The 22206-nt window shown below is 45.6% G+C and overlaps 1 protein-coding gene across 1 annotated transcript in view; it reads right to left on the bottom strand.

Moving 5' to 3' along the window:
* Positions 1-18752, bottom strand: part of CNGB3 (cyclic nucleotide gated channel subunit beta 3) — a 109304-nt gene extending 90552 nt beyond the window's left edge. The window contains exons 1-2 of the mRNA XM_084851453.1: positions 18639-18752; positions 7396-7468 (exon numbers count right to left, since the gene is read on the bottom strand). Of these exons, the coding sequence (XP_084707579.1) occupies positions 7396-7468; positions 18639-18752 (187 nt within the window). The remainder of the gene's footprint in view (positions 1-7395; positions 7469-18638) is intronic.
* Between the last annotated feature and the right edge of the window lie 3454 nt (positions 18753-22206).

The following is a 22206-nucleotide window of genomic DNA, read 5'->3' as shown; positions in this document are numbered from 1 at the left end:
CCCCACTTGTTACCTCTCCCCAGTTTGAGGAGGTCCCATTGCTAAGCACTCTTTGAGTGCAATTCTGTAGCCAACTGTGGATCCACCTGGTACTTGTTTCATCTAGCCCACTTTTTACTAGTTTGCTAAGCAGGATATCATGGGGCACTTTGTCAAAAGCTTTGCTGAAGTCGAGATATATTATGTTCACAGCATTCCCACAGTGCACAAGGGAGTTTACCTGATCAAAAAATGAGATAAGATTAGTCTGGCAGGATTTGTTCTTGATAAATCCATGTTGGCTTCGAGTAATCACTGCATTGTTTTCAAGGTGCTTACAGACTGATTACTTTATAATCTGTTCCAGAATTGATTGATGGCAGACTGACTGGTCTGTAGTTCCCAGGTTCCTCCTTTTTGTGCTTTTTGAAGATAGGGACAACATTAGCCCTCCTCCAGTCATCTGGCACTTCATTCGTCCTCCATGATTTCTCAAAGAGAATAGACAGTGGTTCTGAGAGTTCTTCTGCCAGTTTCTTCAGAAAGTTCATCTGGCCCTGGAGATTTGAACTCATTCAAAGTAATTAGGTGTTCCTAGGGGTACACGAAAGTCCCTTACCTGTCCTCGAAGCTTTTCACGGTGGGGGGGAGGTGCTTCGCTGCTCCCCCCGTGAAGTTCAGGCCGGGGGGGGAGGCTTCCCGCCTCACCCGGCCGAAATTCAGGCCGGGGGGGAGGCTTCCCGCCTCACCCGGCTGAAATTCAGGCCGGGGAGGAGGCGCCTCGCCTCGCCCGGCTGCAAACTAAACAGTTAAAAAAACAACAACACGCCCCCGTGATAGGCTACGTGACGATTAACGTAGCCTATCACGGCTAGATCTGCAAAGTCAGCCGTGATAGGCTACGTTAATCGTCACGTAGCCTATCACGGGTGACTTTTTAAAAAAAAGAAAAAAAAGCGCGTACGCAAATGGTGGCCCCCATAGGGAGCCGCCATTCGCGTTCCTTATTTGGTCGCTGTAGTCTACGTAAAGGTTTATGTAGACTACGGCGAAAATAAGGGCAACGCTATTTGCGTTGCCCTTATTTTCGCTGTAGTCTACGTAAACCTTTACGTAGACTACAACGACCAAATAAGGAATGGGAATGGCGGCTCCCTATGGGGGCCGCCATTATCCGTACACGCTTTTTTTTTTTTTAAGTCACCTGTGATAGGCTACGTGACAATTTACGTAGCCTATCACAGCTGACTTTGCAAATCTAGCCATGATAGGCTACGTTAATCATCACGTAGCCTATCACAGGGGCGTGTTTTTTTTTTTATTGGAATGGCGGCGGCGGCAGCCGGTCGAAAGATTGGCTGCCACCCCGCCCCTGACGAAGACCCGACGAACCGCCGGCCGGACCTGCTGCCGGGAGGGACATTTGCCAAAGGTAAGTCCCGTCCCGGGGGGGGGGGGTGCGGGGTGCGGGGGGGGGGTGCGGAGAATTTCTCCCCGAAACTTGTTCGGGGGGCCGAACACGTTGGCGCTCGGCCCCCTGAAGTTTCGGGGAGAAATTCTCCGCCAACCCTAGGTGTTCCTTGACCATATGCCTATCGATCTCAAGCTGCAGTATTGCCCCTTCAGCCTGTACTTTGCCTTTACCAGGGGGGTCATTTTGTCATCCTCAATGAATAGTTGAACCACCATTTCTTTCCTCTGTCTTTTACCATGCACATATCTGAACAAAGCCTTTTTGCTGCTTTTACCATCCCTCACTAACCTCAGCTCGTTCTCAGCTTTAGCCTTCCTGATGCCATCCCTGCAATTCTGTGCTACCTGCCTGTACTCTTCCTTTGTAGCTTGGCCTTCCTTCCACTTCCTATACAGTATGTGTCCTTTTTTGTTTTCAGGTCATCTCTAAAGTTTTTGTGAAGCAACATTGGCTTCTTCTGTTGTCTTCCACCTTTTTTTCTTGTTGGAATTGTTTGCAATTGTGCTTTCAGAATTTCCTTTTTTAAAAACTCCCCCCCATCTTGGACTTCTTTTCTCATTAGAGTCACTTGCCATGGGACCTTACTTATCATTGTTCTGAGTTTATTAAAATTGGCTTTCCTAAAATCCAGGGTACGCATTTGGCTACACTCAACTTTTGCTTCCTTTAGAACCAAGAACTCAAGTATAACATGGCCACTTTCCCTCAGAGTTCCCGTAACTGCTACTTTATCCACCAAGTCATCTCTGTTGGTTAGGATAGAGTCAAGGATAGCCAATCCTCTAGTTCCTTCGTCTACTTTATATAGGAGGAAGTTATCCGCCACACAAGTCAGGAATCTCTTGGACGGGTCATGTTTTGCAGAATTTGTCTCCCAACAGATACTGGGGAAATTGAAGTCCCCCATTACTACGACATCATGCTTCTTTGAAACCTTGGCTATTTGCTTTTCAAAAGTTTCATCCTTGTCTTCTCCTTGATTGGGTGGCTGGTAGTAGACTCTGACCACCATGTTCCTTTTATTCTTTGCTCCATTTGTTTTAACCCAGATGCTCTCGATGGGGCTACCAAGATCATCTTCCTGTATTTCTGTGCAGAGATATGTATTTTTAACATATAGTGTGACTCCACCTCCTTTTCTCTTCCTCCTGTTCTTTTTGAGCAAGTTATATCCTTCAATTGCTGTATTCCAGTCATGGGAGTCATCCCACCAAGTTTCAGTTAATAAGTCATAAATTCCCTCCCGTATTACGAGTTCAAGTTTGTTCTGTTTGTTTCCCGTACTCTGGGCATTAGTATATAGACATCAAAGACCATGTGCTTTATAGTCTGGCTTTCTTTCTACATTTTTTGAAGACTATTATTGGGAGCTATTAGATCTGCTGTCTCCATTGTAGTGCATAAGCCTTCATCATTTTTATCCTCAACTTTATGTCTTCCTCCCCCATAGGATTCAGCCCTCCTGATGAAGTTCTTCATGCTGTGGCCAAACACATTCTTCCCAGCCCTTGTGAGATCCAACCCATCCCTTGCCAGCATTCCATCTTCCAGGAAGTATAGCCCATGGTCCAGGAATCCAAATCTCTCTCATCGGCACCACCTTCATAGCCAGTCATTCACCTGGAGTATTTTTCTTTCCCTTCCCTCTTCTAACTACTGGAAGGATGGATAAGAAAACTATCTGAGCCTCAAAGTTCTTGAGTTTCCTGCCCAAACCATCAAATTTCTTCGTAGCTCCACTTGGCGGTATCATTTGTTCCCACTTGGATGAGAAGAAAGGGATACCTGTCAGTGGGCTTTATGAGTGTAAGCAACCCTTCAGTCAAGTCTGTAATCCATCCTCCTGGGAGACGGCATATTGGGAAATCCATGGGTCTTCACAACATACTCAGGTTTCAATCCCATGCTGCAAGGAGTCTTCCACTAGTACTACTCTTCTCTTCTTGTTGTTGTAGGACTTGGTTTCATTGGCTCTGCTTGACTGACCTTCAGCCTCTTGCTCATTCTCGTGCTGGGTCCCCTGTAATTCTTCCTCTGCAGGTTGTCCTCCAGTCTCATCCTCAAGTACCTGAAAATGGTTCCACAGTTCCTCTGCTTCCACTGGTGAGGAGTGGCTTCTAGTTCTTCTGCTCCTGTCACCCTTTTCCAAGGAGTATCCTCTACTTAATTTTTCCTTGCCTCAGCATTTTCCTCTTTTACCTCAGCTTGCTGTTGCTCTTCTAGCTTCTCTACTTCACTTTGCTGCTGTAGTTCCACCGTTCTGTTTAAGAACTCTTCATCTTACTTTTTCTTCCAACAGTGTCATCAACTTGCACTTGTTGCAGGTGTAGGCCATGTTGATCTCAGGCAAGAAAACAAACACTGCACACACCTTGCAGGTCACTACCACTGGAGAGTCTTTTCCTTCCATAGTCTCTATTCCCTTTATGTTTCTAGCTTTCTGATTGTACTGGGATAGCCTATGCTTTGTCCTCTGTTCACTGGAGGTTAACAACAGAGTCCCACTGGTATGGAAGTGTGTGTTACAAGAAAAAGAAATAAATATAGTTAGGGGCCTCCCCCTTGGCTTCCCCAGATGAACTCCTGTTTGCTTGCTCTGATTGCTCACTCTCTGGGAGCTTGCTTGCTTGTATAGCCCCTAGACCAGCTGGAGTAGCTTCCTCTGCTCTGCTCAGCCAGGAGTCTGCATGTAGTGGTGAAAGCTAACTTTCAGGTAAAAAACTAGAGAATCAGGCCTAAGATACTAAATAATTAAAATATATGCTCTTTAACTGTCTCTCCCCTCCATTATCTGTTCTGTGAACATATGTCCTAGAAACAGTTTTAAATTATTTAATATCACCTTTCTAATACCAGATTAAATTCTTCTTTTGTATATGTAAGACATCGATGACGGAATTCCATAGCTTGGTTGTATAGAATATACTGGAGAAAATATAAATTGCATGAGAATGCATTGCATTATAAATAGCTCAATATAGGATTTTTCATTAATATGGAATCTTATATTAAAACACCTGCAAAAACTAAATCAGCTTTCAAAGGCAAAACGGTTTATTTAGGACCATATATCATTTCATTGGCAAGAATCTTTGACATGATGCTGTTGAAAAGGGATACAACAGGATTTGTTATAGAATTGATCACCAGTTGCTACAGTTAGTTAATTTCAGATTTTGTCTCATAACGGATTGCTTATTTATACAAGCATTTATGTACAAGAGAGCCCATGGCAGAATGAATGGCTTGAATGACTTTACAACATTTTCCTTTAATACATTATTAATATTTTGTGTCAGGAAAAAAGGGGGGCTAGCACATTATCTATAGTGTCATATGTCACAAAAACCATATGCAGAGTTTCTTTTAAGTCATGATACTACTGGGAATTCCAGCGCTGAACATTTTTGGTCTGAGGCAGGCAGCAATATTAAATCATATTGTAGCTTCAAGGCTGGCCTACGTATAATGAAATGGAACGTTTGTCTGGAGCACTGCTATACACTCCACATGTGCAAGCCAGTCAGCCCAGCATTAAATATATTCCATTTCATAATATTAAGATCCGCTGGAATTCAAGTTGGGGTCTACTGTTAAGTTTTTAAGAGCGCACTCCTAAAGGACTGATGCTGTTAAGACAGAGTAATTTTTGCCTCCTGTACTACGTTAGAAGCGCTCCCAGCTAGACAGGCCTCTCAGCCCATCTAGCTGACTTACCTTGCTGTGGTAAGCTGAGCTGACAGCTGAGCTGACAGAGAGGGTTGTGGATCCATGGATCCACATCTCTCCCCTCCCCACCCACCATTCCCTTTCTTTTCTCCCTGACTGTGGAGCATTCCATGGTGGGTGAGAAAGGGGAATCCCTGCTTGGATCCCCCCCCCCCAGGTTGTAGCTGTGTCTATGGCCTGGGGGCAGGATCTGCCCTGTCCTGTGGTCCCTGGACACCCTCCTAGGGAGCACAAGACTGCACTCTAAGGCTATGTTGGAGTGCACTGTTGCTCTATTGGTTTCATAAGACTCCAGAGGGAACGGAACTTCAGCCACCAAATAATTGCTAGAGTCAAAAATGAATTCAATTGAATGTCTATAATAAGAGCTATTAACTTAGGCTAGAGTGTACCTGGGGCCTCTGAAAATGGCCCAGTAATTCTGCATTTGCATAAGGCAGCCTTTCCCAACCTGGTACTCTCCAAATATGTTGGAAGACAATTCCCATCATCCTCAGTCAGCATGGCAAGGTAGCCCACAGATCTGGAGGGCACTAAGTTGGGGAAGGCTGGTATAAGGTGTGTTGAGACTTGAAACAAGAATGTTAGTCTTCAGAATGTCATGCTTCTTGTGGGCTGCCATGCAGATACTATACTACCTGCCCAAAGGTTATTTGCAGCTCCAGAATCACAGGACTGAATTGATTTATAGCCTGTCTCCCACTGAGTTGATTGGGCCTTAGAAAGCTATAGATCTGGGTGCTCTCTCTCAAACAAGCGCTAACAGTTTTGCTTGGTCATTGGCTGCTCTTTGATCCTTCCTTTGAGTTGGTTGCCAACTCATCAGTTCTTGTAGCCTTATCAACAGCTTGGTTTGGAGGAATTGGCAGGTGAAGCTATTCATGGCCTGGAGATGTCACACACTACATGAAGCCCAAGGTGGTTAACAATAGTTACCTGAAGGATTGTCTCCTCCCATACATCTCCTCCCAGAACGTAAGATTGTCTTTGGAGGCTCTCCTCTGGGTATCCCAGCGAAATGAGGTGAAATGGGTGGCTACTAAGGAGCATTCTGTTGGGGCATTCTGGTTGTGGAATGCCTGCCCCCCAAAGGCTTGCTTGGCAACTACTTTGTGGTTCTTCTGGAGCCAAGTGAAGACCTTATTCTTCTTGGCATTTTAGTTATTTATTTTTTGTTGTTTTTAAATCTGTTATTGTACTTTTAAAATATTTACGCTGCTGCTGATTTTTACCTTGGTTTAATATTATGGTTTTAATTTGTGTGTGAACTGCCCAGAAAGCTTTGGCTATTTGGCAGTATACAAATGTAATAAATGAATGAATGAATGAATGAATGTTGGCAACCTCTTAACCTCACTTTCCCTCTGGATTTGTTTCTGTGCTTTCTTTCAGTGCCTCACGTTTTTGTAACGCTCACTGTAGGGTAAGGATTAGCAGCACAAGAAGCCTGAATCATGATAATTGTCAGGACAGAATGTGTATGATGGGGGAATCCATCAGAAGTAGTAGCATGCTGGCTGAAGTGCTCAAGTCTTTGAGCAAAGGACCGTAGGATCCTGGAGCAGCCGGTGGCAGAAACACAATGGAAAAGTTTCTAATGCCACATATGTTGGGCAGTATCCAATACTGCTGCTCCACCTCTGTTAGTTCTGTTGCACCAGCGGAACCCACCACTAGCACAACAGAACTAGCACTTCCTAAAGCAACCCCCAAAATGAGCAGAAACACTCCTTTCAGGAACGGGACAGATCATGAGAGCTCCTTTATGTGAGCTCCACTGACGTGCCCCATTCCAGAATGAGTATTTCTGATCATTTCTAGTTGATTCAGGAACTGCCAGCTTTCTGTTGTGCTAGCAATATGTCCTGCTAGCAGGCAGCGGAGGACACTGCCTGTTGAGTGGGGTAGTAAACAAGGGGGGAAAATGAAGTTTGCAATTTGCTGCCGAGGGAATTATATTTTTAAAAGCTGAACACTCGATGATCTTGTAGGCTCCTTCCAACCCTATGATTCTATGACACTGAAGTGGTGCAGCTCAGATGCAGGTTTAACACCACATTTGATGTTTATTAGAACTAGGCCAATAACAATGACAGAAATGGATCTAGTGCAGTTCGAATAGATTTTTCAGGACAGGTTCTGTATGCCTATGAATGACACCTTGCTATTACTCAATACATCATGTTGATTGCATTGCTGCATGTGTTACTGACCTTGTTGCTCAGGGTCTGGCTGTGCAGCATTTTCTGTCTCTTTTGTGTTCTTCCTTTCTTTCTTTTTTTCATCCTTTAGGGGAACAGCAGAGGTATTTAAAGTGTATGTGCAGACAATGAATTTGGGGTACAGAAAAGCAGCATTCAAATACATTGTTAATTAGTTTTTCTATGACTAAATATGTAATCAATTTATAAGATATTTCTCATATATCATTGTATATTGGTGCTTCCAGACAAAGGGCTACTAGCACTATCAGCTGGAAGGCACTGTACAGAAATTCTGTCTTCTTTTCTTTAACAGATTTTCCACTATAAGAAAAGAGACCAAATAAGCAGTGGGAAAACATGGGATATAAGTGGAAGATGATGGCTTCTGGACTCTCTGTAAAATTCCCTGAATGAGGCAGGGTGATGGGGCTATAAAAGCCTCATCTGGACTGTGATACAATGTAACACACAATGTAACACACAGCACTGTGTGTTGTGTGTGTGTGTTTGTATGTATGTGTATACACACACACAGGGTAGTATCCAACAGGGGCTGTGTGCACACGGCCAGCCCCACTGGGCCCTGGTATGCATGCACCCAGCCTCACCAGCCCAGGTCTGCACACAGTGCGATATAGTGCTTCTGGGGGCAAGTGTGAACATGAGCAAAAACACAAGTTTCTGGAAGGCGCATGTGCTCGCCTCCTCTTGGATACTACACACACACACACACACATTCTAATTTCAAGTTGAGCTGGAAAAAGTGCAAAAGAGGGCAACAAAAATGATCAAGGGGCTGGAACAACTCCCATATGACGGAAGGTTACAATAGCTGGGATTGTTTAGCTTGGAAAAAACAGCAAATAAGGGGAGACATGATAGAGGTATACAAAATTATGCATGGTGTGGAGAATGTGGATAGGGAGACATTTTTCTCCCTCTCTCACAATACTAGAACCTAATGGGGTCATTCCATGAACTGATGGGTGGGAAATTTGGGACAGATAAAAGGAAGTACTTCTTCACACAGTGCATAGTCAAACTAGGGAATTCGCTACCACAACATGTAGTGAAGGCCACCAATTTGGATGGCTTTAAAAGGGAGTTAGACAAATTCATGAAGGATAAGGCTATCAATGGCTACTAGTCCGACTATGTGCTACCTCCAGTATCAAAGGCAGTAAGTCTAGTTGCTGGGGAACATGGGTGGGAGGGTGCTGATGCATTCATGTCCTGCTTGTGGGTTCCCAGATAACAGCTGGTTGGCCACTGTATGGACAGAATGCTGGACTAGATGGACCCTTGGTCTGATCCAACAGGGCTCTTCTTATGTTCTTAATTATGTCCGTATTGTTTATTCAAGGCTACAGTAGCAAAGCACACTCAAAACGTGTAAGTGTAGCTGCAACTGATTCCAGTTCAGTACTAAAGTGTAGATGATCCAGTTAAATGGCTTTACAAAGCTGCAAAGAAATAAAAATTAACTTAACCAGCTACACCACCGAATCCTGTCTTTTGCAGACTTTACTTTCTAGAAAAGGGTAGCACTCTCTACCTCTACAGAATGGTTTGCTGCCAAATTGCAGTGGCAAACTGGTGGTTTTGGCACTTTTGGGGGGAGCATGGACCTTTTTGGCACTTTTGGGGGGAGCATAAAAATGGCCCCTAGACCTCTGGACGTTGCCCGTCCTTGCAATATAGGAATACAGTATTCCTATATGGAAGGTAGTGGCTAAGTTCAAGAAAGGAACCCAAGAAGGCTGAGGCTCAAGAAATGAGTTAATCAACATGACCAGAGGCTGCAGTCTCAAGCCACCATGAATGACAACTCCGGCATTTGCAACAACGACGGTCAAGAACGCTATTCAGGAGTTGAAAACCACATAACTGACATTGTGTGGAGCAGAAGGTTGGAGCTGTGCCCGCTGGACCTAACCACTCATTGCCACTGGCCCTGCCCTCTGCTGCCCTCACACTGGGGGACAGATCTTAAGAGGGAACCCTGCTCTACACCTGTAGGCTCTCCTTCCTCAATTTAGAACCTTGTACAATCACAGCTCTAAATCACAGGAGCTGACGCATGTAGAGCAAAACCCCCTCTTCAGAACTTCTCTCCTCAATGCACCGCTGACAGGGCTGGCGGAGATGTAGGAAGTGGGGCCAGCAGTTACAGCTCCACTCTTCTGCTCCACATGATTGTGAACACCAAACAGGGATATAGACTTGTGTATAAGCGTGCAGAGAGCAAGTTGCTCGAAAGTGGGGAAACAATTGGAAGCAGTTAATAGTCTCGGCTGGAGAGGGGTCATCTGTTTACATGGTTTAGTTCAGTGGAGTGATTAACAGCAATGTATTTGGAAGTATTTGCTTTTATAGTGTCTAAGTCAAGTATGCCCTAGTAACTAACATCGTAAGTATGTGTTCACTTTCACAGCCTCTGATCTATCCCTAATAATAAAAGAGGATGTGTGTCTGTCTGTCCTACTGTCAGCACGATTGCACCATGACTGTAAAGCCTGACACCTGAAACTTGACATGTATACTAAAGGGACCCTAGAGGTGTGCACCTCATGGTTCTTTTGTTATTAAAGTGCATTAATTCATTTTAATTCATTTTAATGTGCCCGTGTGGTTGAAGCCTGCAGTAACAACTTTAGACATTTGGGGCAGACCTCCCTAACCAGCACATAGCTTCAGTCCATACAGACTGAAGTAATGCTGTGAGAATCCTGCCCCTTCAGGAACTTTTTCTCTCCTTGCAAAAGAGGCATTGTTTTTTCTGCCTCCTTCACAGGAAGGGGGGGAATTCTGGAGAATTTTCTCCTTGGAGAGGGGGACAAGGCTTCCACATACCTTTTTTTTAAAGTGTACGTGATTCTTGAGGGGTGTTCATTCTCTTTTTAATTTTTTAAAAAACACCACCTGCACTTCCAGGAGCCGGGATGCTTCCCTAGCTGGGAGTTCTTCCTGAATGCTTATTGGAGAGGGTGAGATCACATGGAGCGGGAGTTTAGAAATAACTGCCAGGCTGGAGGAGCTCCTAAAAGTGCAGGGGGTGTTTAAAAAAAAAATAGAAAGAAGACCCCTCAAGAATTGCCTACATTTAAAAAGGTATGTGGAACCCTGTCCCCCTCCCCAAGAGAAAATTCACCGAAATTCTCACCCCCAGGCTCTTTCTCCAGAACTTTCATCCCCCCGCCCCCCAAAATGCCAAAAATGGTAGAGTCAAAATTTTTGGCACGGTACTAGTTTGAAGCCAGGGGAGGATAGATAAGTAGGCCAAGGGACAAAGTTATACAGCTCCTTTCTCCTTCAGGGGCAGCTGTCCTTCAGGGGGATGGAGTGGACAGACCCATCTCTCATGGGGCTATAGGGGTGCACCATAGCAGGGGCCATGCCTAGGGGTGCCTTCACTCAGATAGGATGGGCACAGTGTATTATGTTTGCTGTGTACATTTGCTTGAAGGCTTTGCTGTATCAATCCAGGGGCTATTCCAACCTGTACAATGCCATTTCTGTTCACTACTTACAAAACAAAGTAAATTAACTGGATGATAAGCAGTTGTGTACCAGAGTCCAACACAATCCACATAAGTAGGGTTTGAAAAACACACACAGAGAGACATGCAAAGAGAAAAGGGAAACAAATACCAGAAACTAACCACACTGGTTCTCCACTGGTATAGTGGTTAGAGTGTTGGACTGGGACTCAGGATATCCAGGTTCTAGTCCCCACTCGGCCATGAAGCTCCCAGGGTGACTTTGGGCCAGTCACTGGCTCTCAGCCTAACCTACCTCACAGGGTTGTTGTGAGGATAATATGGAGAGGAAAAGGACTATGAGAGTCACCTTGCGTTCCTTGTGAGAGGGTAAAAGTTGCGATATAACTGTAATAATAAATAAATAGGTACACAGGTGAAGTTTTTTTTGCCATATAAATGAAGATATAGGAACACTCTCACCTAATTATTTTCAGTATGTCAGGCTAATATCAAAGACATAGTAGCAACACCAGCGAAAAAGTGTGGAGCTCTAAGAAAGGGAGGCTTGGTAGTACTCTAGCCACTGGATGCCAAAGGAAGGATGATGAAGAAAAGTTAGGAGGAACAAAATAGCCCCCAAATTCATTTGAATATCAATTATTTATTTATTTATTTATTTATTTCATTTCTATACCGCCCAATAGCCGAAGCTCTCTGGGCGGTTCACAAAAATTAAAACCAAACAACACACAATAAAACAATTTAAAATATATAGAACATTAAAACCACAATATAACAATACAACCACAATAAAACCTAGCAGCAGTACAGGAGTTTAAAATACAGATTTAAAACAGCAAAGATAAAAATTTAGAAAGCTAAAATACCTGGGAAAATAAAAAGGTCTTCACCTGGCGCCGAAAGGAGTACAATGTAGGTGCCAGGCGAACCTCACTAGGGAGCTAATTCCAGAGCCGGGGTGCCACAACTGAAAAAGCCCTCCTCCTAGTAGCCACCCGCCTCACTTCCTTTGGCAGGGGCTCACGGAGAAGGGCCGCTGATGATGATCTTAAGGTCCGGGCAGGCACATATGGGAGGAGGCGATCCTTCAGGTAACCTGGCCCCAAGCCGTTAAGTGCTTTGAATGTTAACACCAGCACTTTGAATCGGGCCCGGAAACGGACTGGCAGCCAGTGCAGCTGGAAAAGTACTGGCGTAATATGAGCTCGCAGGCCAGTCCCTGTTAACAATCTTGCTGCCCTATTTTGGACCAGCTGAAGTTTCCGGACCGTTTTCAAAGGCAGCCCCACGTATAACGCATTGCAGTAATCCAGACGAGAAGTTATCAGAGCATGGATAACTGCAGCTAGGCTATCTCTGTCCAGATAAGGGCGTAGTTGGGATACCAGCCTAAGCTGATAAAAAGTGCTCCGTGCCACTGAGTTCACCTGTGCCTCAAGTGACAGTTCTGGATCCAAGAGCACCCCCAAACTACGAACCTGATCCTTTAGGGGGAGTGCAACCCCCTCCAGAACAGGTTGAATATCACCTAACCGGGCAGACGAACCACCCACTAACAGTACCTCCGTCTTGTCTGGATTGAGTTTCAGTTTATTAGCCCTCATCCAGTCCATTACCGTGCCCAGGCACTGGTTCAGAACAGCCACTGCCTCACCTGGTTTTGATGAGAAAGAGAGGTAGAGCTGGGTGTCATCCGCATATTGATGGCACCTCAGCCCACACCTCCGGATAACCTCCCCCAGCGGTTTCATGTAGATGTTAAACAGCATGGGGGATAGAATAGAGCCCTGTGGAACCCCATGGCACAATTGCCATGGCACAGAGCAATAATCCCCCAGCACCACCTTCTGGAATCGGCCATCCAAGTAGGAGCGGAACCACTGTAGTGCAGTGCCTCCAACTCACAACCCAGACAACCTATCCAGAAGGATACCATGGTCGATGGTATCGAAAGCCGCTGAGAGGTCCAGGAGAATCAACAGAGTCGCACTCCCCCTGTCCCTCTCCCGGCAGAGGTCATCCCACAGGGCGACCAAGGCAGTTTCCGTTCCAAAACCAGGCCTGAAGCCCGATTGAAATGGATCTAGATAATCCGTTTCATTCAAGAGTGCCTGGAGCTGTCCTACAACCACCCGCTCAAGCACCTTGCCCAGGAAGGGGATGTTGGCCACTGGCCTAGAATTGTTAACATCCTCAGGGTCCAGTTTAGGCTTTTTCAGGAGTGGTCTAATTACCGCCTCTTTTAAAGCAGCAGGCACCACTCCCTCTCTCAAGGAGGAATTTACAACCTCCTGGACCCAGCCGGACAACCCCTCCTTGTTTGATTTAATAAGCCATGAAGGGCAAGGGTCAAGCACACAAGTGGTCGATCGGACTTGGCCAAGCACCTTGTCCGCATCCTCAGGCCTCAGTAACTGAAACTCATCCAATAAAACTAGACCAGACGGTGCTCTGAGCGCCTCTACCAATGGAACTGCATTAATGGTGGTGTCCAATTCATGACGAATCTGAGCGACTTTATCCTCAAAGTGCCGCGCAAACTTGTCACAGCGTGCTACCGAGGGTTCCACCGTCTCTCTCCCTGGCCCAGAATGTAACAGGCCGCGAACCACTCGGAAAAGCTCCGCCGGACGACACTGAGAAGATGCAATGCTGGTGGAAAAGAACTGCCTCTTTGCCACCCTCACCGCCACAGAGTAGGCTCGATAGTGGGCTCTTACCTGTGTTCGGTCAGACTCAGCATGAGTTTTCCTCCACCTGCGTTCTAGCCGTCTCCCCTCTTACTTCATTGCCCTCAGCTCAGGTGTATACCAAGGAGCTGGCCGGGCTCTGCTCAGAGGGAGAGGGCGCTTGGGCGCGATCGTGTCAACCGCCCGAGTCATCTCTGCATTCCACAGAGCGACCTGGGCTTCGACAGGAGCACCAGCCATACCACCAGGAAAATCCCCCAGAGCCCTCTGGAATCCATCGGAATCCATTAATCTCCGGGGGCAGACCATTTTAATAGGTCCCCCACCCTTGCAGAGGGGAAAGGCCGCCAGGAGTCTAAACCTCAGCAGGAAGTGATCTGACCATGACAAAGGGACAGATGTTAATTCCTCTACTTTCAGATCACCATCCTCCTGCCCAGTCGAGAAAACCAGATCAAGCGTGTGTCCTTTTATATGCGTTGGGCCGATGACATGTTGGGACAGCCCCATGGTTGTCATGGCGGCCATGAAGTCCTGAGCCGCCCCGGATACAGCGGCCTCGGCATGGAAGTTGAGATCCCCCAGGACCATCATCCTGGGGGTCCTCAACACCAAGTCCGAGACCACCTCCGTCAGCTCAGGCAGGGAGTCCGATGGGCAGCGGGGTGGGCGGTACACCAACAGAATCCCTAATCTGTCCTGGGTACCCAACACAAGGTACAGACGCTCAAGATCTGCACTCGAATGAGCAGGAAGCCTGGAGAGGGAGATTGAATTCCTATAGACCACGGCAACCCCCCCTCCCCGACCCTCAAGTCGGTGTTGGTGCTGCACTGAGTACCCAGGAGGGCACAGCTGGGAGAGGGTGACCCCTCCCAGTTCCCCCACCCAGGTCTCAGTAATACATGCCAGGTCAGCCCTGGATAATAATTCTGCTTGGTTTAGATAAATGGCAATTGCAGTTTAAAAGGCTGCAGCTACAAGGATAGTATGAAATGTTTTGCGGTGGAGGGAAGATGAAGAGAAAGCTAAAACTAGGACACACTGAGATGTATGAATAAAATGATTTTTAAACCTAAACCTTCCCACATAAACTAGGTCTAGCTTACCCTGAGGTCTTGATTATACAGTAACTCCTGGTTCAGATGCAAAACAGATGTACAGCTGCTTATTACTTTATAATCCTACGGGCCTAGGGTTTAGCTAATCAGCTGCAGTGCATCCTTCAAGTCTGAAACAAACTCTCTCTCTGTGTGCCTCGGATGGCAAAATGAAGTCCATGTTACAATGCGTGGTGGAAAGTGATCACTGTGCCCCATGTCATGTACAGTTCTTTCATTTCTAACACCATTTTTACAGTGATTTTGAAGCTGCAGTGTTTAATTGAGGGTGATTTACTTTGTTAAAAACTCTGCTCCTAAAATATGTAAGCAATGGTGCTCTCTAACTGAGGGGTCTCCAGTGTGCATCAGTGTGCCCATAAACATCTCTCTTGGTGCCTGCCTGCAAGGCTCCCTGCTCCTCCTGATTCTTATTTTATTTCTTACCCGTTTAAAAGAAGTTTTTAACTGGGAGGGTGGCATGCATGCTGCAAAGAAAATTGCTGCCCTCCAGTACATTCTTAATTTGGGTTCAAAAGAGTGTTTTTGTGTTTCAGAGCTCAGACCCCTTCTCTGCTTTCTATTTAGGTTCTTGGGCAAATTACTTTTCTTTCAGTCTCACCAGTTTGCCTTCTGGGAAATGAGTCTTTTGTGAGTGGCCATACTCACCATGGCAGCCATTTTATGAATGGGAAAGCCTTGCATGGTAGCCATTTTGTGAGTACCCATAACACCTTCGCAAAATTCCAAATGTGCCTACTGACCCAAAAAGGTTGGGGACCCCACCTTTTTGCCTGTGGTACTATATCTAAGAGGGACATACAGTATTCTGTTTGAGGGCCAAAATCTAGGATTGGATCTCCCAATAAGGGTTTTTGTCAAGTAGTCATAGGAATTGCAGTGGGGGCTGCTAATTAGATCACGGAAGCAACACTGGGGGAAGGAGATGTTTAACTTTTCCCTGGTGGCCTTCTCCCAATATAAAGGGGGAACCTTCTGCAGAAAAAAGATGGGTACAATACAGGTTCCTGTCTTTCTCCCCCAGCAAGGCTATTAGCAGCTTTTTTTGGGGGGGGACGTGCATTAGATCAGGGGTCCCCAACCCCCAGGCTGCGGACCGGTACTGGTCCGTGGCCTGTTAGTGACCAGGCCGCAGTAGGGGTATGGGAACCCCCCCTTACCTTGGGTCCGCAGGGGGGAGGCGATCTGTCCCTCCCCCCTGCCCTGGAATCCTCACCGGCCCTGGCTGGTTCCGCTCCGCAGAGAGTCCGCGGAGCTGCCAGCCGGCTCTGGCTCTGTTCTTTGCAGTAATAGCCTATTACTGCAAAAAACAGGGACGCATCTGCTATGCGGATGCCATTTGCGTCCCAGCGGCTGGAAGTCCTTCCCCAGCCGGAGCCGGCCGGCAGCTCCGTGGCGAGCCCAGGGCTGACGAGGATTCTGGGGGGGGGAGGGATGGATCGCCCCCCCATGGACCCAAGGTAAGGGGGGTTCCCACACCCCTACTGTGGCCCGGTCCTATCCCCCCCCCGGTCCGTGGAAAAATTGTCTTCCACGGACCGGTGCCTGATCCCAAAAAGGTTGGGGATCGCTGCATTAGATCATGAAAACAGCATGCGGGAAGTTTTAAAACTTGCTTGCCCAGTGCCACTGCTCCAATCAAAATGGTGCCCTCCGCTTGTTCTGTTAAGTGAGAAAAACTGTCAGGAGATCTGCTCACAGGTCTCCTAGGCTGTATCTGTTTCATTTCTTTGGATATGGCTTATCTGTGAGAGGAAACAAGTTCACTCCATAAGTCAAGAGTTTTTGCATACATTTACATCTTGATTGTAAACACATTTATTTGGAAGTAAGCTCCATTATTTTCAGAGGAAATTACCCTCCTCGTAAAGTGTGCTTGGGATCACAGCCTTAATTAAATCACTGTAACCGACAGAAGCAGAGTTTCCTTTGCTCACAAAGAAGCAATTAAGATGAATGGCTAAGTTAAAAAAAAAAATAGCCACATCCTGATGGTACGGTTAATCAAGCTGTTTTATTCATCTGTAAAGTTTATCCAAATTTAAAGCAAACCTACCAAATATTCTTGCGTGCTGTAGAGTATATTTTAAAGGACACAAAATGTCACACTTTTCTGTCTTAAGCAGGAAGTATAACTAACACTGCACAGCTGAATAAGTCTTTACACTAATCTAATATTCATTTATAATAATCAGAAAGAAAGCCTTCACAGAAACATTTAAAATATAGACCCATCAAATACTGCTGCTGGGTACCAGTTCCTGAGAGGAGGTCTCTGGACCTTTGAGGGGGACATTCAAACATTATCACATCAGTGTGGTGCTAGCAATAATCAGAGCTGGCCCTATCGTGTGGCAGAGTGAAGCAGTCACCTCAGACAGCAGATTTTGAGTGTCATAAAAGGGCAGCATTTTGTTAATTATTTACTTTGTTACTATTGAATTTCTACTGTCAGGGATGGGGAGAGGTGCTTATAGGATTTTCTGCCTCATGTACCAAAATAACTTGGCTGGCTTTTGGTACTATGCACCTTGACTTGGGGACAGGTGTTATTTGCTGCTCTGCTTCAGGGAGAAAAATGCCTTGGGCTGCCCTGGCAATAATAGCTTCCATCTCCACATGGCTTTGGTAATATCTGGATTTAGCAACCCCTTTGGGTCATGTGTGGTAAATTCCCATGCTTGTTGGTGCTGACAACATCCACGGAGGAAGTGTGCTGGTTACCTAGCAATCTGGCCAACTCATGCACAAGCTGGGCCCAGATGTATTTCAGCCACTCAGAACCCAGCAAGGCTGAACCTATTTTCAGCAGCAACTACCCTGCTATGGTAACATTTGAATGGATTCTAACAGTTGCACAGAAGGGAGAGTTTTGCCAGGTGCTGCTGTTACAATGACAGCTGCGCTATTGTGATAGATGTCACACCTGGCTGAATCTTCACTTTTATGCACCTCTTAAGGGCACAGAAGTCAGAGTTTGGAACTGGTAAGGATAGAGGCAAATGTCAATTAAAAAGAAAAAAGTGGAGCATGTTTATACAGTTCTCATTAAACCCTGTTAAAACTCCTCTGGGAGTATGCTCAATTGAACTCTGTCTTAGGGCCAAACTAGACATAACTATGGCAGACCTCCAGGGCTGGCTTTAGGGTTATGTGAACTGGGTGGTCTCCCTGGCCTTTTCCCTCTCTGTGGGGCTTTGTGACTGGAAGTAACCTATTTAGGAAGAGAAATGTCTGGGAAGAAAAATGGAGGTTATGGGTAGTTGGAAGGTTCCTGGTCTCCCCTCCAGCTAACCCATGTTTGCGTTTTAAATTTCCCTCATCTCCAGCTTTATGGAGAAATGGCATGAGCCAAGATGGGTCATGCCACCTTCATGTCTAGTTGCGGCTTCGCTTCTGAGTAAACACACATTTGATTTGGAGCTGTGTGTGATATTTTGCAGGCCTTGTGTAGCTTCGAAAGATCTCAGAGAATGATACTTTGCAAATCATGTAAAGTGATACAAAGAAGAAACCACAAAATATGATTTCAGCCAGTATGGTGTAGTGGTGAGAGTGTTGGACTGGGAGCCGGGAGATCTGGGTTCTAGTACCCACTCAGCCATGGAAGCTCACTGGGTGACTTTGGGCCAGTCACAGACCTTCAGCCCAACCTACCTCACAGGGTGGTTGTTGATGTGAGGATAAAATAGAGAGGAAGAGGATAATGTAAGCTGCCTTGGGTTCCTTGCAAGAAGGAAAAAGGTGGGATTTAAATGCAATAACTAAATAAATATATAGATTAGACTAAAAGTTAGTTATCATTGAGCATAAATATCTATATTTCAGGACAATAAGCAATATTTTCCAAACGTCTGCTGTTTACAGCAACCAATGAAGTTGTTCATGTTCAGAAACAAATATAATGTCTGCAAATAGAATAAATTATGAAGACCTACCTGCCCTAGAGGAGGCTGAGGTGATGGTTTTGGGGAGGCTGGAACATCACTCACTTTTTCCTCTGCTCGACTTGGCAACACTTTGGTGAATTTTGCTTTCATTGTATTAAACATTTTTGCCACAAAGTTGTTCTGAACCCTCTGGTGTCTTACAGCTAAAAGCTAAAGGCATTTGGCTTTCTTTGCCATTACTATTAGCCAATTAGATGTTTAATCAGGGCTTAGTTCTGCTTAGTACTTAGTAACCTCCTACAAAGATAGGCTGTTCCAGTGACGGCTTTCCTTGCCATAATTTCTTTTGTTTATAGATCACAATACGAAATTACTTGTAGTTTTATGTTTAAAATGTGATTTTAGACTTCAGAGTTCAAATATCAACAAAGGAATGGAATGCCCAGCTGTTGTGCGTGTCTACTGGATGGAGTATTATACTGCTGTTTAACATCAATTTATAGTTTTGCATTTGTAGGCAAAGTTGTAGCCAGAAAGGCTTTAAGAATCTAACTGGGAAATGGAAAAGGTCAATTGACCAATACTCTGGCTCTGCAATAGTAGATTATGTGAGTTTTCAAGATGAATTATTCCTCCTTACAATCCTGATACATTAATCTCAGAACAAGGAGAAATGATTCCTTTGCCATGGCTTCAATATTTCAGATTAAAGAGGAACCATAGAATATTTCAATATGAACAAGGCAGACTATAACTGATAACCCACTGAGAGCCTAGATTTCTTTTACTCAGTCTCAATGGGCCAGTTTAGATGATACTTAGAGGGAGCAATCCTATGGCCAATAGACAGCAGTTAGGTGGCCATAGGATATAGTGCTATCCAGGAACTGACCTCGGCGCCCACGCTCCAAGGTTGGTTCCCGGAGAACCGACCTCTCCACACTTCTGTGCTGCCTCGCAGGCAGCGTGGAACAGCCCCATCCTCTGCGCTCACAAGAGGAGGGCAGAGTGGCTAAAAAGGGGAGCGGCTGGGGGCCTTCCAGGGCAGGGAAGGTAGAAATGCCTGTATGACACATCCTATGTGTTGTACAGCAGCCTCCTCCCCCACTCCACCTCCACCCAGCAATCGGCTGTCTAGCTGAAAATGCAGGGCAGGAGAAGCGTGGAGGGAACAATCCCCTCCGTGCTTCTCCTGCCCTGCTTTGGATAGGCGGTTGCCTATCTGGATAGGATTGCGCCCTAAAGGGTCAGTCTGGTTCATTCCTGCCTCTGTTGGACAGGGATAGCCTGTCCAAATGGTGCATGTGCATACAAACCTGAGCTAGATCGATTTTTTCGGGTGTCATCCAAACAGCCCAATGACAGCCAATTACTAGTCTTTCAGCAACTCTGAGAACTAAAGTTTTGTGAGAGGGAACTGGAAATTTCTAACAGAATCCTCAGCACCTTAGAGAGAAATCCTATGGTCCCTGGGCAAGTGGGACCATAGGATGGTTTAGATTCTCCCCTCTAGGGCAGAGACAGTGCTTCAACCTTGGAAGACGGAGTCAGAGATCTGGCCCTCTTCCCCTGCCCCCTCACAGCCAGCACGGAAAGAACCCATGCCCGCTGCCCTCCGAGGTTGGAAAAGCAACCTTGGAGGAGGAGGAGGAGGAGGAGGAGGAAAGGGGGCATTCTAGTGGGTGGGGAGAGGAGGAGACCAGAAAGGTGAGGATATGAGTTATCCTGAGCCTATTCCAGCCTCCTTCCCTCCCCCTTTGAAGCACCCTCACTAGATGGGTTAAAAAGCCCATCTAGTGAAATCTGCAGGGTGGGAGGACAGGGAGGTGAAGATTGCCTCCACTGCTCCTCCCGCCTTCCATTGGATGATCAGATGCCTCCAAGTTCAGAGGCTTCCGATCACCAAGGGTACACTCTTTAGGATTGCGCCCTTACTAAACTAAAAGTCCCAAGATTTTGGGAGGTATAAAACTGGCATAAATTTATAGTGTAGATATGCACTGTGAGGTCCCTAAATAGAGAACAGTACGTACACAAAGACACCCATTCCAGAGATTCACAAGTTCTTACAGATCTCTTGCATGTGTAAAGAGCTTCTTTAATTTCAGTAGAGGGTGCTGATCCACATAATCATGTGCATGCACATATATCAATTCCTTCCATTTAAATAAAAGGGAGTAAACCATCAATAAAACAAATGGCCACTACAACAGGGCTTTTTTCTTTTCTTTTTGCAATGTGCCATGTAGCATTTATTGCTCTTCAGTTTTGTGTGCAGAATCCTCCCCCCTCCCCCTTTTAATCATGCACTTTCTCTAATGGGTGACTTTTTGAAATATTAACAAAGTACATGATTTGAAAGCAAGCAAGCAAATGTCTTCTACACACAAAACTGATAAGAGCAATAAATGTTACATGGCACATTGCAAATAAGTAAATAAATAAATGTTGAAGACATTTTAGAACTAAGGACGCAAGAAGAGTGCTACTGGATCAAATGAAGGGTTCAGCAATGAAGGGTCTCCCCAAAAGTGGCCAACTAGATATTGCCTTGGAGTCTACCAGAAAGTAATAGGCTTTCCCTGCTGATTTCCCCACAGCAACAGGTATTGAAGAATATATTCAATGAATGAATATACTGCCTCTGAACATGAAGATTCCATTATAGCTAGTGATAATTCACGGAGGCTGCATCTGATACCCTTTTCAAACCATCTAAGCCAGTGCCTATGGCTGCATCTCACGTGGCAGTGAATTCCCTTACGTGTGATGTGAAGAACACTTTATTTTGTCTATCCTGAAACCACTGACCATCAGTTTCACTGCCAAGTTCTAGTGTGATTGAAAGAGGGGGAAACCCAATTTCTATGTCTCACTCATAATTTTTATAAATTGCTATGATATCTTCTCTTAGTTATCTTTTCTCTAAACTAGAGAGCTCCAACACTTTTACCTTTCCTCATAAGGAAGCTGCTCCAAATCACTGATCTTTCTGGTTGCTCTTTTCTGCACCTTTTACAGTGCTATGATATCCTTATTGAGATGGAGCAACTAGAACCCTACGCATTATTCCAAATACAGCTGCACCTTTGATTTATATAAAGGTATTATATTGACAGTTCTATTTCCTCTCATTTTCCTAATAAATGCTAACATGGAATTTCCTCCCTTTTCTTTTGCACTGCTCCACCATGACCCCAAGATCAGTTTTCTGGATAGCCTCAGCCCCTTCAGATCCCATCAGTGCATATTATGCTTAGTTGGATTGTTGCTGTTTGCCTGGCATGCATCACCTTACACTTGTATTCAGAGGTGGACCACCATTTGGGGCTAGCTTGTGTCCCCCTGCCTTGTGACTCCCTCCCTCCTCCAGCCATCCATGTCAAATTCCCAGCCCACCAACCAGACCAAAACCACAAAAGTAGGAACACAGAGCTAATCACCTTAGAAAGGTTTCATTCTGGGCATTTGCGGCATAGCAGGAAATGGATGTGGCCATTTCCTGTTTCTCAGAGCAGTGGCTGAGAATGCTTTCTGGAATAGAGGAGCAGGAGCTGCTGACTTCTCAGGGATTTTTGCCTTTGTTTTTTGGACCACTGGCACGAGTTTGTTTGAA

The sequence above is a fragment of the Heloderma suspectum genome, chromosome 4, assembly GCF_057233095.1.
Source record: "Heloderma suspectum isolate Gila_16-S chromosome 4, 16-S_ref, whole genome shotgun sequence".
Classification (NCBI taxonomy): Eukaryota; Metazoa; Chordata; class Lepidosauria; order Squamata; family Helodermatidae; genus Heloderma; species Heloderma suspectum.
The sequence above is the reverse complement of the archived record's forward strand: the minus strand, read 5'-3'. Positions and strand labels throughout refer to the sequence as shown.